Source organism: Microtus oregoni, unplaced genomic scaffold (assembly GCF_018167655.1).
Source record: "Microtus oregoni isolate MIOR12 unplaced genomic scaffold, Mior012 000048F_ref0000485, whole genome shotgun sequence".
NCBI lineage: Eukaryota > Metazoa > Chordata > Mammalia > Rodentia > Cricetidae > Microtus > Microtus oregoni.
The window spans coordinates 15,469,600-15,487,245 of record NW_024543222.1 but is presented as its reverse complement, the minus strand read 5'-3'; the positions used below and the strand labels follow the sequence as shown (position 1 = coordinate 15,487,245).

Below are 17,646 nucleotides of genomic sequence, written 5' to 3'. Positions count from 1 at the left end.
GTGGCAGTTAGTGACCAGCTCTCTATGCTGCAAGCCACAGTTCTGAGAGACTGCCTTCCAGGAGCCCCATCTACCTGGGTGGCCTCCTTCAGGGTGTTCTCTCGGGACGCAACTGTCATTCCCCAGAGCAGGCCTTTCTGCTGTGCCACATGAAGGGTCCTCGGGCTGGCAGGTCTCTCTGTGTGTCCTGTCTGCTCACTCACGCTTGCTGAGCCACTAAGCCTGTGATTTCTGCTGTGTGCCTGCTCTCCCTGTTAGTGTCACTTTGCTTTTTCCAATAGAGGATGAAGTGTCCAGGGGACACCACATGGCTCTTACCTGAGTCATAGCACTGTCCTGGGTCCTGTATGCCACCCGATGGTCCAGGGCTGTGGGAGTTTCCTGGATGTTCACTCCTCCTTGCCACCTCTCCTCTCTGAGTCCCTTCTGAGGAGATCACCTGGAGGCTGCAGGCCACTTCCTCCACTTCCAATCACTGTGTGTGATTGGTCTTTCCTCAGTGAAAAGATTTGTGTTTATATATTTAAATATCTGCTAAATAGTGTGATCAAGGACCAGGCGTCCCTGTTTTTCCTTGAGAGTTTCTTTGGGTTTCTGGAATTGAAGATGGTCCCATAGTCACTTTGTGAGGACCCAGTTTTCTGGGGGCGTGGGGATTGTCTGGATTTGGGAAGCATATTATCCTCCCTGAGTGGGGTGTATCGGAAGCTGGTGGAAGCCACTGGCAAGTGGTCCATTGGAATTTGCTTTGTGTTACCCCCCTAGTAACACAACCCCCTTTATTCTCTGTCTCATTCCCACCCTTTCTGACCTGCAGGTACAAATTGTCTACAAGCCAGTGGACCTGAGCAAGGTGACCTCCAAGTGCGGCTCCTTAGGCAACATCCATCATAAACCAGGTAGCCCTTGAGGAAGGCAGGCTGTGGGATGGGAAGGTGCTGGCTAGGCCGGCAGGTGCCTCCTGGAATACAGCAACCTGGGCAGTAAGCATTAAATGTGAAGGTGCTGTGTGACCCGGGAGGTGTGACTGTCCCTGCCGGCTCCTGAGCAGGGCTTTTCCAGCCTAGACAAGGGGTGGAGGGAGAGGGAGAACTGGTTCCAGATTCCATCGTGTGGCTCTCCAGAAAAGCCTGTAAGACAGGACCAGCCGTGGGACTGATTGGACCCCCAAAGGCCAGTTCTGTGGACATCTCAGCTTTGTCTCCGCCAGCACAGGGGTCACTTCAGCAGCTATGACATAAGACCTTTCTGGGCTGTTGTCCTACCTTCGCTGTGACTTTGTTTAAACAAAGCACCCTTCCCAGGATAGTAGTACAAGTCACCTCCCCTCCTGCTACACCCTGGTATGGTGACCCAAGTCAAAGAGGCAGACGGGGTTAGGCTCTCTCCTCATTGTGCATTTGACATGCAATGTGATTCCAAGGTCTTGAGGGGCTGTGGCTTCAGGATGCTCAAATGAAAAAAATCTCCATTGCTGGAAGTTTAGAGTTCAGCATGCCTTCTCCTGGCCAAGCTTCCTGTACCTTTGAAGCATCTCAGGAGAAAGATTTTGTGGAGTAAATACCCGATGTACATCTCAATTAGAGAAGGGGCAGGTGATTTGGAAGCCCTTACAAGGACTCCCTTGTGGCCAAGCCTCCTTCCAGATAAAGCAGAGCCCCGACAACTCCCAGAGGGTGGGCTGTGCTTGTGATCCCTGACCCAGCCTCTGCAGGAGTCAGAATGGGCACATTAATGAATGTTCCCTGCCAGGATGGTGACAACTAACCTAATTGCTATCAAGCCTCCAGCAGCCCCGGGCACTTTGCTCTGCAGGCCGTGACCTCATTTAATATATGCTAAGTCCCCCAGACCACAGACGATGACAAGAGTCTCTTGTGTGGGTTGTGTTCCAGGAGGGGGCCAGGTGGAAGTAAAATCTGAGAAGCTGGATTTCAAGGACAGAGTGCAGTCGAAGATTGGTTCCTTGGATAATATCACCCACGTCCCTGGAGGAGGGAATAAGAAGGTAAGGGGGGACAAATGGGGAGGTCACATGGGGAGGGGGGTTAGTGGAGTGAGCTAGGCCGGTCCTAGAAGGCCCCATATGGACTATCTAGCGATGGGTTCTCACCCTGAGCTCAGTGTACCAAGAAACACGGCATGAGACCAAAGACAGATCTTTTCCGCTGGTTGCCAGGAAAGCTAGCGCAAACTAGCGATACTGAGGATGAGCCTCAGCTGGTAGAGCGCTTGCCCAGCACGCACAGAGCCTGGGTTCTTTCCCAGCACTGCATAGACTGGGCATAAACTGTAATCCCGGGTGGAGGCAGGAGGGTCAAGGGTTCAAGATCACCCTTGGCTGCATCGTAGGTTTCAGGCCAGCCTGCACTACCTGAGATTCTCAGCAGACAGACAAAGGACAAAGTCTGCGGTTCTGAAGAGAAGTGCTCCCACTGCTCACACTGAGGCTGCTGTGTCTTGTCTCAGGGCTGAGGACTGGGTACCTAGTAGACATGGGTATGTGTGGGGTAAAGGCACACAAAGGTGTGTGTGGCTCCGAGCAAACTCCTCTTGCCCCCGCACAGGGTGTGATGAATGTAGGGCCGCCCTGGCTTCTCCTCTTTGGTACAAACCACCTCCACACTTGCCTGGCCCAGTATCGTGCAGGTAGTCTCCTCGGCAGGGTCCTCCCGGGAAATAACTGAACAGAGGGAATTTTCTGGAATCAGACCTAGCCCAGCACGAGAAAGGGTACTTACCCAAGGTGGCTCAGTTGTCTTTCTACTTGGCCATGTTGGGTGGTCCCTGGGAGTCCCCTGCCTGGCAAGTCCCTACAGCTCCTTGCTTTCCTCTGCAGCTGCATGCCTGCATCCACTGCTTATATAAAGCCCCTGGTGACCATGAGGCACCAGAACAGCTGAAACGCCTGGCCGGCACACACACAGCCAGCAGGCTGAGGGGTTCTTCCCCGAGATGGCCTATAAGGGCAGATCCTCTGGTCTTTAGGACCCCAAAGCGGACACAGACCTTTGTTGCCCGAGAGCAGGAGATCCTCCAGTCTTGGAAGCTGACAGAAGCTGAAGAAAGGAGGCCATACCTGAGGGTTACTGGGCAGGCTCCCTTCTCTGGGAAGGTGGGAAAGCCTCATCAATGGCCAGAGTTCTGCTAATTCTGCCGCACATCGCTCAATTTAAATACAAAACCTCCTGTATTTCGTTCCCATACGGGACCTCTTGGCCATAGGCAGTCATAGGCCTGACTCTACCTCAGTCTGATCCAATAGGACTGGAGCAGATCTAGGCCTTGGAGATTCCCTGGGTAAGGGAAGTTCTCCACCAACCTGGGAACTTCTATGCCCTGGGGGAAGCTCTGGGCAGGCAGGACTCCCCCGGGGGCCTGATGTAGGCCGAGCTTCAGTGTGCGGGCCTGTTTCTCCTTCAGAGAAATACCAGCACCCCAGAGGTGGGGTGAGATCCAAACAAAAGAAGGTCCCTGTGTCCTAAGACTGGAAAGCTGGAGACAGGTGGATCAGGAGTTCAAGGTTACCCCTGAGCTGCACAGAATTGGAGCCAGCCTGGGCTACCTGAGACCTTATCTCACAAAACCAGAAACAGCTGGCCATAGTGAATCAAACACCTTTAATCCCAGCGGCAGAGGCAGGCAGATCTCTGTTGAATTTGAGGGCAGCCTGGTCTATATATCGAGATCCAGGACAGGTGGGGCTAATAGAGAAACCCTGTAACACACACACACACACACACACACACGCACGCACGCACGCACGCACGCACATGCGTGTTTACATACACACGTTTTAATGAAAGATTCTCTCAAGTACAATAATATGGAAGATCCCTGTTAACCAAAAAGAAGAGCATACGAACGCCTGATTTTTCTCAATGTCCACAGTCAAGCTCCCAGCAAGAAGGACTCTTCACCTAGGGTCTCTGACCTCAGAAGTTGTATGGAAATACCGTGTGTGTGTAGCATACATATATGCACACTTGGCTCAAAGTCTGGGATCCAGAACAAGGTTGAGACATTTTGTGTCTACCCCTTTTATGTAGAGACATGCCTCAGACTGCTTTCTGCTTCCCTTTAGACTACTGGCTATAGCATTGTGTGTCTGCACCCGCAACTGTGTGTGTGTGTTGCATGTACATGAGTATGCAAGTGAGCACACCCATGTACATACATGCAGAGGCCAGAGCAGAACATTAGGTGTCTTTCTCTTTCTTTCACTGTCTACCTTTTTGCCTTGAGACAGGGATAGGGTCTCTCACTGAACTGGAAGCTTGCTGTTTTTGCTAGACTGGCCACAAGTGAGGTTCTGGGATGTAACTGTTTCCATCCCCAAATGCTGAGTTTACAAGTTATAGACATGCACAGACCTGCCCTGCCTTTTTACTTGGGTGCTGAGGATTCAAACTCAGGCCTTTGTGTTAGCAGAGCAAGCACTCCTATCCACTGAGCCATCTCCCTAGGCTTGTGATATCATTTCTTAAAAAGGGCTTTTTGGCATTACAACTTCTAGGTGGGTGCCACCTGAAAATACCTTAATAATCTTGGACAAAGAGTGTGTGTAGCTGTGACCGCTGGTACCAGTGATTCTACAGCAGGCCCTTTTCTCTTGTGGCTACCCCTTTGGTGCTTTTAGCAGCAAATTGGCAACAATCTAGCAAAACACAGAGTCCAGAGCAAGGGGTGTGTGTTCAGCATGCCTGAGGCTACGGGTTGCATCCCCAGCACAATTAAACAAACAAACAAACAAACAAACAAGGGATGGCGGGATTGCTCAGTGGGTAAGAGCACCAGCTGCTCTTCCAGAGGTCCTGAGTTCAATTCCCAGCAACCACATGGTGACTCACAAATATCTGTAATGAGATCTGGCGCCCTCTTCAGACCTTAGGCATACATACAGGCAGAACACTGTGTACATAAACATAATAAATCTTTTTTTTTTTTTTTAGATTTATTTATTTATTATGTATACAACATTCTGCCCGCACGCCAGAGGAGGGTGCCAGATCTCAGTACAGATGGTTGTGAGCCACCATGTGGTTGCTGGGAATTGAACTCAGGACCTCTGGAAGAGCAGCCAGTGCTCTTATCCTCTGAGCCATCTCTCCAGCCCCCATAATAAATCTTAAAAAAAGAAACATAAGTAAATAGTCATACATATTTAGGATAATATACCCATGTAAAATGATGCATGCAAAGTCACTGGAGGTTGTTCCTATTCGGCATTGTTTGTAGTTGCAGAGAAATGGAACCTCCCCCACTTCTGTCAGGGAGGAGATAGATTTCGATGTAGATGCTGTAATGGGATAGAATAAGTAGCCCTTGGCATGAGGAAGTTCTCTGTGGAATAATCAAGTATTAAGCCTGAACCTTGGTGGCACACACTTGTAATCTCAGAAACTGAGAGACAGAGGGATTCCTAAGGATAGCTAGTTCCAGGCCAGCCTGGGCTAAATAGTAAGATCTTGCCTTAAAACAAGCCAGGCCAGTGAGATTGCTCAGTGGGTAAAGGTGTTTGCAGTCAAGTCTGATGCCCTGAGTTTGGTCCCCAGGACCCAGATGTTAGAAGGAGAGAACCAACTCATACAAGTTGTCCTTTGATCTCCCCACATGCACTAGGGCACATGCATGCACATACACACACACATACACACACACAGACACATTCACACACACATTCACACAAACACAAATGAATGTAGAAAGATTAGACAAACAGCCAGGTGTGCTGGTACATGCCTTTAATCCCATCACTCAGGAGGCAGAGGCAGGCAGATCTGAGTTCCAGGTAAGCTTGATCTACAGAGCCAGTTCCAGGACAGCCAAGGCTACACAGAGAAACCCTGCATCAAAATAAAATAAAGGAATGAACCGGGCAGTGGTGGCGCATGCCTTTAATCCCAGCACTCAGGAGGCAGAGGCAGGAGGATCTCTGTGAGTTCGAGGCCAGCCTGGTCTACAAGAACTAGTTCCAGGACAGGCTCCAAAACTGCAGAGAAATATATATATATATATTCATATATGAGTGAATGAATGAATGAATAAAAACAGACAAACAAAAGAATGTTTTCTCCCTTCACAGAGTCTGTCAGTCAGGGCTTGTCTGCGTTCCCTAGGCTGTCACTCATCTCACCCTATACTTCTTGCAGATTGAAACCCACAAGCTGACCTTCCGGGAGAATGCCAAAGCCAAGACAGACCATGGAGCAGAAATCGTGTACAAGTCGCCTGTGGTGTCTGGGGACACATCTCCACGGCACCTCAGCAATGTGTCCTCCACGGGAAGCATCAACATGGTGGACTCCCCACAGCTTGCCACACTAGCCGATGAAGTTTCCGCTTCTTTGGCCAAGCAGGGTTTGTGATCAGGCCCCTGGGGCGGTCAATAATCGTGGAGAGAAGAGAGAGTGAGAGTGTGGAAGAAAAACAAAAAAGAATGATCTGGCCCCTCGCCCTCTGCCCTCCCCACTGCTCCTCACAGACCAGCCGACCGGCTTGTCACCTAACCTGCTTTTGTGGCTCGGCTTTGGCTGGGGACTTCAAAATCAGTGATGGGAATAAGAGTAAATTTCATCTTCCAAATTGATTCGTGGGCTAGTAATAAAATATTTTTTAAGAAAAACATGTAAAAACATGGCCAAACCCAACATTTCCTTGGGCAATTGCTATTGATTCCCCCCCCCCCCCCACCCCCCTTTGAGTCTTAGAGGGTGAAGGAGGCTCTGAAGGTTGTTTCTGGGGAGTTTTAAGGGACTAGGGCAACTGATTGCCACAGCCCCACCCTAGGGGCATCAGGGACAGCAGCAGCAACAAAAGGTTAGGAACTTGGTGTGTTTGTGGAGCTATAGGCAGGCAGGCGATGCTAATGTGTGGATGTGAAGCGGGCCTGAGGCAGCAAAGGCTGAGAGCTGGGTGTCAGGGAGTCAGAGGAGAGGGGAGGAAGACAGGCTCCTGCCAAGTCGCTTGGGAAGAACAGGTAGCCCCAGTCACCTGCAGCAGCCTTAGAAGGCACAACTGCCTGTTTGGTAAGGCCCTGGGAAGTATGTGCCCCTTCTGTAGGGCAGCTGGAAGGTGGTATCTTGTTGCTTGGTTCTCTGAAGGCTGACCTTGACATCACAGGGCACTGGTTTATTCCTCCCTCTCTGCAGGGTGGGAGTCCTGAGCTGAGGGGCTTCATTCTCCTCTCACAGAAAACCCTGCTTTACTGAGTTCTGAAGTTTGGAATTGCAGCCATGATTTTGGCCACTTCACAGACCTGGGACTTTAGGGCTAACCAGTTCTTCATAAGGACTTGTGCCTCTTTGGGGACATCCGCCTGTTCTCAAGCTTGGTCCTCTGGCATTTCTGCAGGGTGAGGGATGGAGGAGGGGCGGACAGGCCTCCCACCCCTCCCACAGCCACTGCAGCCCCTCCACCTGTCCATCACACCCACGTGTCTGCCGAGAGCCAGTCACTGCCGTTCTCTCATCCCGTCTCACTGTCCAGGGTGCTTAGCCTCCCCGCCCCCATCCTGGCCCTGGGTAGATGTGGGTAGTACCTGCTCTACACTAAGAGCTGGAGTCCAGGGAGGGCAAAGATTTGAAGCTCAGTCTCTAGTCCTACGTTCCACAAATCCAACCAGTGTGCCTGGTGATGACCCTGGACACTCTGTCTGCTTTTTTTTTGTTTTAAACTTTAAATAGTGGTTGCCTCCTAGGTAGGCCTGGCCCTCTTCTCGTGTTGAGCTGGAGGCAATTCAGGTGCCAATGTGTTGGCACCAGTAAGAGCAGACAAGACTCCCAGGGCAGGGCCACATTCCTCTCATCCTTCTCTTCCACCCCAGCTTGTGATTGCTAGCCTCCCAGAGCCCAGCCACCAGTAAGTCCCTGTGCACATAATCAGCCCTCCACACCCCAACTTGGGGAACATACCCCCTGGGAATGTTTTCCTCCAATCCCCATGGAAGCGGTGCTGCCTGCCCTGCTGGAGCAGTCAGACATCTTCATAGATACAGCCCTTCCCTCCCCGTCTACACCCTGTGCGTTGTAGTTGGATTTGTCTGTTTGTCTGGGTTCACCAGTGACTATGATAGTGAAAAGAAAGGAAAAAAGAAAAAAAGAAAAAAAAAGGATGCATGTATCTTGTAATATTTGTCAAAGGGTTCTAGCTCACCACCAGGGATGGAGGTCCTGGGTATTTCTTGGCTCCAGGCCAGTGCAGTGCTTCACTGCTAGGACACCCTATGTTTTCAAAGTTTTCCTCTGCAACTGGGACCTCACAGACACTGGATTGTGACATTGGAGGTCTCTTAGCTGCCCAGGCCTGAAACACAGGACCAGAGAGACTCCACCTGTCAGGGAGAGCTTCCTGCTGGCCTGTTTTGCAGAGTGAAGATGGTCCTGCCTAATCACAGCCTCATGTCCCACAGCAGCCCTGTAAGATGGGCTGATAACTACTGCATTCCGAGAGACAAGGGCATCAGTGTCAGCTGCGAGAGCTGTGGCCCTAGAAATCCCATGATTCTCCAGAAGACATCCTTGGGCCCTCACCACAGGGCTTGGGATGAACTGCCCCACTGAGGAAGGGGACATCGTAGGAGACTCCCTTGGTGTCCGAAGTGTCAGCCCACTGACCTTGCATGAGCATCTCCTACAGCTGCAGGGAAGAGGCCTCAGAAGCATAGGAGCCTCAGGCCCAATTCTATCACTTCTGGCTTGGATACAGTTAAGGAGTTAAGGACAGACACTGTGGATGGTAGAAGGAAGCAGCCAGCCTTTCCCATTAAAGAACAACCTATGGAGAAGCTCCCAGATGCTGACGGGCCCAATGGAGAAAAGGGAAGTGTGGCTTGAAGCATTGTCCCTTCATCATGGCTACCTATTCTGGTTTTTATCTTACTTCCCATTGTCCATTCTGCAGTTCCTGTCCTTGAATGGGAACACTAAAATATCTCTTGTAGGGAAAACAGCCCCAAAATAATTATTTGGAGTTATCAGGTCAGTGCTGGCTGATAGGCAGTTTACAATGAGTTTGGCTTGTGACTTCAGTGAGGACAATCCCCCAGGGGCACAGCACCTGTCCTTTCTTCCCATGCCTCCCTAGTCCAGAGCTGATGTCTTACTTAGGGTGGGCTAGATAGGGTATACCATATGCCTGGTTCCTCCAAGCTCTTAATTCACTTTATCAATAGTTCCATTTAAATTGACTACAATGGTAAGACTGTATCCTGTTTGAGATTGCTTTGTGCTATGGGGGGAGGGGGGAGGAGGAACATGTTAAGATATTTCACATGGGCAAACGGAAGCCTTGGAGTGTAGCCATCTGTAACCTTCATGATTATGACCACTTGCTAGAGAGAAGTGCCATGGCTTTAGCCTGGAGGCTTGTGACAGGCTTTCCCAAGGCAGAGACAGCCAGCTAGTTCCCTGCCTTCCCAGCCAGGTGTAGCTCCCAGGTTTGTGTAGGAATCTATGAACTACTCTTGTCTGCTGCCTTCTTTTGGTGTCCAGAGCCCACCATCCTGCCTCACCCTGGCTTCCTTCCCTCTAAGTCACTGGCACATCAGTTACCACTTCTGGACTGGCTTCAGATCCACAGCCTACAACTACTAGCAGTAGCCAAGACCTCTTCCTTTAGTCTGTTCTCCAGTGAAGGGCAGAGGTGGTAACCAACTATATGACTATGGTTTTATGAGCCTCCAAACCTCTCTCTGGCTTCTGGAAGGGTTACTTTGGGCAGTAGCTCAGTCTCACCCTCCTGATGGATTGTAGCCTGTGCAGTTACTGTGCTGGGCATGATCTCCAGTGCTTGCAAGTCCTATGATTTCTTTGGTGATTTTGAGGGGGTGGGGGAGGGACATGGAATCATTTTAGCTTAGCTTCCTGTCTGTGAATGTCCATGTAGTGTATTGTGTTTTAACAAACGATTTACACTGATTGTTGCTGTAAAAGTGAATTTGGAAATAAAGTTATTACTCTGATTAAACAAAATCTCTGTTCATGAGTTCCAAATACAAGAAAACAAATTTACAAGTTCCTTTCCATTGAGAATTCAGAACAGGAAATGAAAAGTAAAACCAGACATTGGAGCGGCAGTTTTGGGGTCCTGGAGATCTAGAGTACAGACTTGGTTTATTACCTTTGGCAAACTATCCTCAGACAAGGCTACATTACATTAGTTCCTAGTTCCCAGTTCATTTGAAGCAAAGAAGTTTGGGGTGAGGTGTATGAGATTCCTCACCCCTGGAACTTAAGTGTGGTGGTCTAGGCTAAAGTAAACTCAAAAGCCCATGTTGTAAATCCTACATGCATACCCATGTACTGCTGCTCTCTTACACCTTAAATCTTACTATAGATCTGCTAGGAATACAGCAGCTTCTTGCTTGCAACATCTCAATCTCTGCCCCAATTTAGTGCTATAGCATGTGACCAGAGGACTACCTTGGGTGTCAGTCTGTCCACCTTGAGACATTGTTCTCCTGCACATGTGTGTGCTGTTACCTGATTCCTTGCTGCTAAAGATTCTTGGATCTCAGCCTCCCATCTGACATAGGAACACTAGGATTACAGATGCCTGGCTTTAAGCTCACATTCAGGATCTCACACTGTACACTTCATCCACTGAACCATCTCCCTGAGTTCTTTGGTAATATGTCAAGGTCATATAGTCTTTAGATTTCCAATCTCAAAATACTTGTCTTCCCCAGTTCATTGATGTGCGTGGCCTCTGAAGGCAGCTGTTTTAGTCTAGTATATCCTGATGCATATAGAAGCAACACAAAAGCAGAAAAATGGAATAACAGCTGAGTCTTAGAGAAGGCTCTTAGCCTTCTTAGACAAAGTAATTTCCCCCAGGTAGCAAGAACCAACTTAGATACATGCAAATTACATACATTTTCATTGATCACTCCCCTCAAAGTCTGAAGGTGACAAGTAAAAATCCCCATTAAAGAGAAATTTGAAATTCTATACTGCTTACCTCTTAAAGGAACAATGAGAGGGAATAAATCAATTTTGCTTCACTTCAGAGCAGACTATCTCTTACCTTAGTCAAACACCCTTCACAACACCTAGCCAGCAAATCTCCAAACCCCAAAGAATGCTTGGGCTGCCACCATTGCCAGGCACACAGAGAATAGTATATCAAGAAAAGCATGACACATGACTTTCTGTATCTTTTTTTTTATTATTTTTTTCATTTTCCTTCCTTTTTTTTTTAAGCACTAGTCTGTGCTTTGCGAACAGAATCAAGACATTAACAAAGATCAGCTTCTCTGAAGAAAAGCATTTCTATAGAACAAAGACAGCTACATGTTCGCTGCCATTACACAGCTCAAAGCAGGAAAAGAAAATATTTACAAAATACAAGTTTTTTTAAATTTTTGTCTTTTTTTTGTTTTTTTTTACAATGCTAAAAGGGTTATTCAGAATTTTCAACCTTATAAATAGAAGAAGCACTTTATGCATAGGGATATGGTGCATTATTGTTGTTTAAAGAAACAATGACAAACCTTTTAACTTGCAAACAAAAAAAATCACTAATGTTGAAAATTGTGAAAAAACCCCAACCATTAAGCAGTCTGCCTACTATTTTTGTATAATTATAAAATGGCAGAAAAAGAAAATTCCTTTCCCCTCCCCTTTTTTTGGTGATGTGATCATACATAAGACAGGCACAAGGCTAACAGGAGGTTGGTGGGGACAATGGAAACCACAGCTAGGACCAGACAGTGTTCCACAGGCAAGGGGAGCAGAGATGAGGGAGTCTAAGTGACTGACAGGGACGTGAAAGAACAGGGCATGTGACTACTACTGAGTGAAAACATGGTAACAGAAGTGATGCTGTGTACTCTAGACTTCCTAACTTTTAGGGGTGTGGGGATGGGTTAAGCAGTCCAAACCCCTATCTTCATAGATGTTCTGAGTGGAAGGACTAACGTGTCTGTGTGCATGAACAGGAAAGATGGGAAAGGGTAGAATAGGGTGACCTGAGCAGCTGCAGCAGAGTACTGCAGCCAAGGAGCCAAGACAGATGACCGAATGCAGATGAAACTGGAAATAGGTCTTCAAGGTCCAGGTGACAAGGAGAAGCTAGTTGTACTGCTGGCTCAGAGCTCAGTGAGAAGACCTGGCCAACAGAGCAAAGAAGCTGGCTGGAAGGGAGCGCCAGCACAAGAAGACCAAGGAGGGGTGCCCAGCTAGAGCTAAGCTGGGTCAAGCCACAGACTGGAGGGAAGGGGTAAGAGCCCAGATTGCTTTTATTCTATCCCATCCTAACCTAAGGAGACTGTGCTGACTTGGAGCTTTCCACCCACTGCCACCTGGCTGGTCCACCCTACCCCACAGGTGCAAGGGAGAGGGTAATCATCTAACATTGGGAAGTCCAGTGATCCAACAGTGCAGAGGATATGCAGGACCAGGCCAGCAGGGTTTCTTCCTGAACTTGTCTGCCAACTGGAGGAAGTGCTCAGGTGTGACATGAAAACAAAACAAGGAAACAGAAACAACAAAACCAAACCAACCAAAGGAGAATCTAAATTCCTTAAATTCACTAAAAACTGTGAAAATTCCAGCATATGATGTTTGAATATCAAACGCAGAGATTTCTGAAGCTTTAATGCCAATAGTAGAGAGTCTATATAGAGTCTCATTTCCTGCTCATCTGTGAGTTGGGCGCTGAGCTGCGACTGCTGCTGTCAGATGCCGACTCTTGAGGGAGACAACAGGAGGTGAGGTGGGTGCCACCTCCGTCTCCCGACCAGTCTTGCTGCCTGAGGTGCGGCGAGTACAGCGTGCTGCCATGTCCTGTGCATCCAACTGCTCCTCACATTCTGCCTGGGGACTGTAGGCCAGAGGGAAGGTCCGCCGCTCCCATGGTTGGACAGACTGTAGACAGACAAGATATTCTGGTGATGACGACCTAGTTTCAGCTCATTTCCTGGGCCTTCACACTTGTGGCCCAGCGTTGATAACCAGACTGTCTACTACTATTGGGAGAAGTTTAAGAAGACCCCTCCCCTAAGGTGGGTAACCCAGCACATTTCTAGTGTACTTCAAAACAAGGGAGAGGAAAGCTCTATCTTTAGTATATGCTGCCTCCTCACATACCCTCCCGCCATTTAATGGAGATACCCCTCACCTGTTCATCTAGCCCCAGCTCTGGTGTGGAGCAACGGGTGTCTTCATTGGCCAAGTGTCGCAGACTGTCCCGAGCCACAGGGGTGAGGGGGGCTGAGAGCAGTTCTGGGCTAATGGGACTTCTAGGAGATTGACCATGGGAGAACTCTGACAGAGAGTGGCTACTACTGACATCAGGAGAGGCAGGCTGTGGGGTGGAAGGGTTGGCACTGCCCAACTGTGGGGTGGTCCGGCCGTCTGATGACCTGTAAGACCTATGAATCAACGAATAGACAAGCGAGTGAGTACCTAGGTAATAGGCATTTCTTCTGTTTCTTTCTGGGGGGCAGGGGTAGTGAGAGGAGGAGTTATGGGAGAAAAAAAAAGCATCTACTCCAAAGCAGTTAAAATTCGAACTGACAGTAATGATGTTCTAAGATTCATTAATTCCATTTGCTTCCACTTTTACTCACATGTAGGCATAAAAACATGACAACTAAAAAAAAAAAAACAAAAAAACAAAAAAACAAAAACACAAAATAAAAAAAAAAACCATGACAAATAAGCACTGAGTAACCATGAGTCTAAGAGAAAGTCCTGACTAGTGAATTCACAATAGGGACTAGTTGAGGTTTTGAAAACAAGTCAAAGAAAGATAGGTGGACTCCTGCCTCCGTCTTTTTAGTATAGTTTAGTGTGTGTGGGGAGAGGTATTAATGAGCATGAGCGAGGCAGAGGCAGGCGGATCTCTGTGAGTTCGAGACCAGCCTGGTCTACAAGAGCTAGTTCCAGGACAGGCTCCAAAGCCACAGAGAAACCCTGTCTCGAAAAACCAAAAAAAAAAAAAAAAAAAAAGAGCATGAGCACCATGTTGCAGCATAAGGCATGGAGTTGGACACCTTCTAGCTGAGTTTCTTCTACTGTGGGTTTCAGTAGTCAAACTTAGAGGGTGAGCACTTTGAACCCACTGAGTCATTTAAAGATAAGATTACAAAACCTGTCCTCATCAAAAAGAGGATCATATTGTGAGGCCTTCTAAATTCCTCCGGCTAAATCATCAGGAAACCAATAGGCCTGTAATCATACTTTCTTTGGCTACCATCCTCCCTCCTTCAACAGATTCTGGGAACCTGTGCCTGCCCATTACCTGCTGCCCCGACGCTGGGGTGGCACACTTGTGGTCCACAGCCACCTTGCCCTCTCCATCTCCTCACATTTGGCATGAAGGGCAGCAAATGCTGCATCAGAAAGGTCCTCAATCTGCAACAGAGCAGTTTCATTAATCTCTTTTTCCCAGGAAGCTAAGGTTATGAAATTGACAGAATAAATCTAGAACAACCCTCTCCAGAATGTAGATGCTTCTAGTTAGAGAGAGAGAAGACAATGAGCTCAAATTTGAAACCTTGTTTCTTTTTTTTTTCTTTTTGCTTTTCAAGACAGGATTTCCCTGTGTAATAGTCCTAGCTGTCCTGGAACTAGCACTTGTGGACCAGGTTGGCCTTGAATTCACAGGGATTCACCTACTTCTGCCTCCCGAGGGCTGGGATTAAAGGCCTGCGCCACCACCGTCCAGCGACATCCCTAAATCTTAAGGCATTTTGAGTGCATGCACCCATGACTGGTGTGTGTGTTCCTCTAAGACAGCATAACTATTGCATTACCTCCTCATTCTCTTCATCAGGACTCCCCTTCAGAGACTGAAGATCAACCTCTCGCCAGCTGAAAAACACAGGAATTTGAAAAAAAGAAAAGAAAGAAAATTATGGGACTGTAAAATTATGAAGCCTCACACGCAAATACCAACAAAGGCCAGAAACAGAAGCATCAAGTTGAGGCTGGTAAGACTGTCAAACTCAAGTAAAATTTTAACTGTTTAAATAAACACCATATAATATCAATTGATTGGTATCATATAGGACATATCAGTCAATCTTATAGGGGCTGGAAATGAAGATTTATAAGAAGTCTGATTTGATATTGGGACAACACGTTCAGTATTTTAAAACACAGTCTGAGTGGCCTGCCAGGTTGTGACCTTGAGTAGGTGGATCATACAAAGGAATAAGAGAAGCTATAACTTCACTCCTATCAAGCACCCACCCACCCTGCTCCACTAACTTTCCCACCCTCTTATTTGCTCTTGCTTTTTGAAACAGCAGTCTCACTATGTAGCCCAAGCTGGCCGCAAACCCACTGCAATCCACTCACCTCAGTCTCCCAATTGCTAAGATTACTGATATGAACAATCCATGCCTATAGCACAGGTTAGCCTTGAACCTGGCAATGACCATCTAGCCTCAGCCTCCCAAGGTCACAGATTACAGGCATGAGTTACCATGTCTGTTCACCCCCATTTTATTGTTTTTTTGAAGACCCACTATGCATTCGGGGGAGCTGGGATTATGAGTGTGGATTCATGCCTGGCCCCAGACTCCTCTTTCAAAAAGAAAACAACTTAGGGATAAAGACTGCTTGGTCAGAAGAGAAAAAGTAGATACAGGAAAACGGGAAGAGAGGGAGAGGAGCTGATTAAATAGGGCTTCTACCTTGGAGTAAGGATTTCTTTGTATTGTAGTTTCTCAACACGAGTTGTTGCAGCAACAGACATCGGGATAACAATGTTATTGATATCAAATGAGCTCTCTCCCCTTCTCCTCCTCACTGGCTGCTGTAAGACAAAAGTTTACATTTCAAGAGAGGTACAATGCGACAAATTTAAAACCATCAGTCATATGACAGGATGATCATGCACACAACACAGGTCCTGGGGTAGCAGTGGTCACCACAGTATCTAAACAGATTATCCCTGGCAGCCGAGTTTTTGGGGGCAGGGGCAGCAGGTGTTGGCCTCAAGGAGTAAATCCCATTTTACAAGGCTCCCTCTTAAATTGCTAGATTTTACAGGTGGGTGTCCTAGAGCCAATTTGGGTTCCTATTCCCTCATTCTCCTAACACTCTTCTTCTTCTTTTTTTTTTGTTTTTTTGTTTTTTCAAGACAGGGTTTCTCTGTGTCTTTGGAGCCTGTCCTGGAACTAGCTCTTGTAGACCAGGCTGGTCTGAACTCACAGAGATCCGCCTGCCTTTGCTGGGATTAAAGGCGTGCGCTACCATCACCCGGCTCTAACACTCTTCTTTTAAAATCCTAAAACCCCTGTTCCAGAGCTAGAGAGGGCTGTCATTAAGAGCACTACTTGTTCTTGGATAGGACTAGGGTTTAGTTTCTAGTACCAACATGGTGGCTCACAACTGTCTGTAACCCCAATTAGGGAGATGACACCCTTTTCTGACCTTTGCAGCCACATGTAGCAGTACAAATATATATGCAGGCAAAACACACACACACAATAAAATTAATCTAAAAATCTGTTTTACCCTTTCTCCTTTATCAACAACCCTGGCTCTTAAACACAATGTTTCCACTCTGTGGTGACTAGTTAGATTAAATGCATTGTTTTCTCTCATCAGAAAAGAGGCTCAAAAGGCAGGTCCACCTTAACAAACTATCTTACCTTAAGCTGCCATGAAAACCCTTTCCTCTTGAGGATCTCAACTCTTCAGCTAAGTCTGTACCAACCACTTTCTCAGCCCTTACATAACTCTTATCTATCTTCCTTTCTTTTTTTTTTTTATTTTTTGGTTTTTCGAAACAGGGTTTCTCTGTAGCTTTGGAGCCTATCCTGGAACTAGCTCTGTAGACCAGGCTGGACTTGAACTCACAGAGATCCGCCTGCCTCTGGGATTAAAGGTGTGTGCCACCACCACCCGGCTCATCTTTCTATTATGTTGGGGGAGAGAGGAATGGAAGGAAACTGAAAAGAAGGAACCTGTCTATAGCTTCCATCCCCTCACCCCACAAAGGAAATGTGTTCACAGTAAGTGGGAACATCAAATCTTTGGAGAACTAAGACTTTCAAGGGTTCAGTAACAAAAGGAGAGTATGACATCTATGGTAGACAGGACACTAAGAATGAATAAAGCCAGGTATGGTGCTGCACATCTTTAATCCCAATACTTGGGTGGCACATGTAGGCAGATTTCTGAGTTCAAGCTTAGCCTGGTCTACACAGCAAGTTCTAGAAGAGTTAGAGCAACATAGAGTGACCCTGTCTTAAAAAGAGTCCAGACAGAATGAATAAAGCAAAGAGCCAAAAGATCAAATCTTTTAGACAGAAAAAAAAAAAAAAAAAAAAAAAAGCCTCTATTAGCTGCTTCTGCCCGGAGAGCAAATATCTTATCCTGAAACAGCCTGTTAACTGTGAGAGGCCATAGGGAAACAGTGGGATGACAAACATGTTGTCATGGCAACAACACAGCTGGAAACACCCAAGAGCCTGCATTCACACTCAAACCACCAAGTGTGGCCAGCCCACAAGGGAATAGTAAGAAAGATAAGCTACTAGCTCCAACCAACTATTATATCCATCTCCTTGGAAGGTAAGATAATTCCATCATCTTAAGACACTGTAAGAAGCCGGGTGGTGGTGGAGCATGCCTTTAATCCCAGCACTCGGGAGGCAAAGACAGGCAGATCTCTGTGAGTTCGAGGTCA

At 47.4% G+C, this 17,646-nt stretch overlaps 2 protein-coding genes across 20 annotated transcripts in view; one reads left to right on the top strand and one right to left on the bottom strand.

Moving 5' to 3' along the window:
- Positions 1 to 9,964, top strand: part of Mapt (microtubule associated protein tau) — a 97,432-nt gene extending 87,468 nt beyond the window's left edge. For all 13 annotated transcript variants that reach the window (XM_041635545.1, XM_041635536.1, XM_041635546.1 and 10 more), the window contains 3 exons: positions 818 to 899; positions 1,896 to 2,008; positions 6,153 to 9,964. In XM_041635545.1, coding sequence (XP_041491479.1) covers positions 818 to 899; positions 1,896 to 2,008; positions 6,153 to 6,368 — 411 coding nt within the window. In that variant the 3' untranslated portion in view covers positions 6,369 to 9,964. The remainder of the gene's footprint in view (positions 1 to 817; positions 900 to 1,895; positions 2,009 to 6,152) is intronic.
- A 1,148-nt stretch (positions 9,965 to 11,112) lies between these two features.
- The window catches only part of Kansl1 (KAT8 regulatory NSL complex subunit 1), a 122,872-nt gene continuing 116,338 nt past the window's right edge, over positions 11,113 to 17,646 (bottom strand). For 5 of the 7 annotated variants that reach the window (XM_041635736.1, XM_041635735.1, XM_041635739.1 and 2 more), the window contains 5 exons: positions 15,644 to 15,765; positions 14,759 to 14,816; positions 14,245 to 14,357; positions 13,120 to 13,372; positions 11,113 to 12,866 (listed from right to left, as the gene is read on the bottom strand). In XM_041635736.1, coding sequence (XP_041491670.1) covers positions 12,639 to 12,866; positions 13,120 to 13,372; positions 14,245 to 14,357; positions 14,759 to 14,816; positions 15,644 to 15,765 — 774 coding nt within the window. In that variant the 3' untranslated portion in view covers positions 11,113 to 12,638. The remainder of the gene's footprint in view (positions 12,867 to 13,119; positions 13,373 to 14,244; positions 14,358 to 14,758; positions 14,817 to 15,643; positions 15,766 to 17,646) is intronic. The other 2 variants (XM_041635740.1, XM_041635741.1) reach the window with 2 other exon arrangements.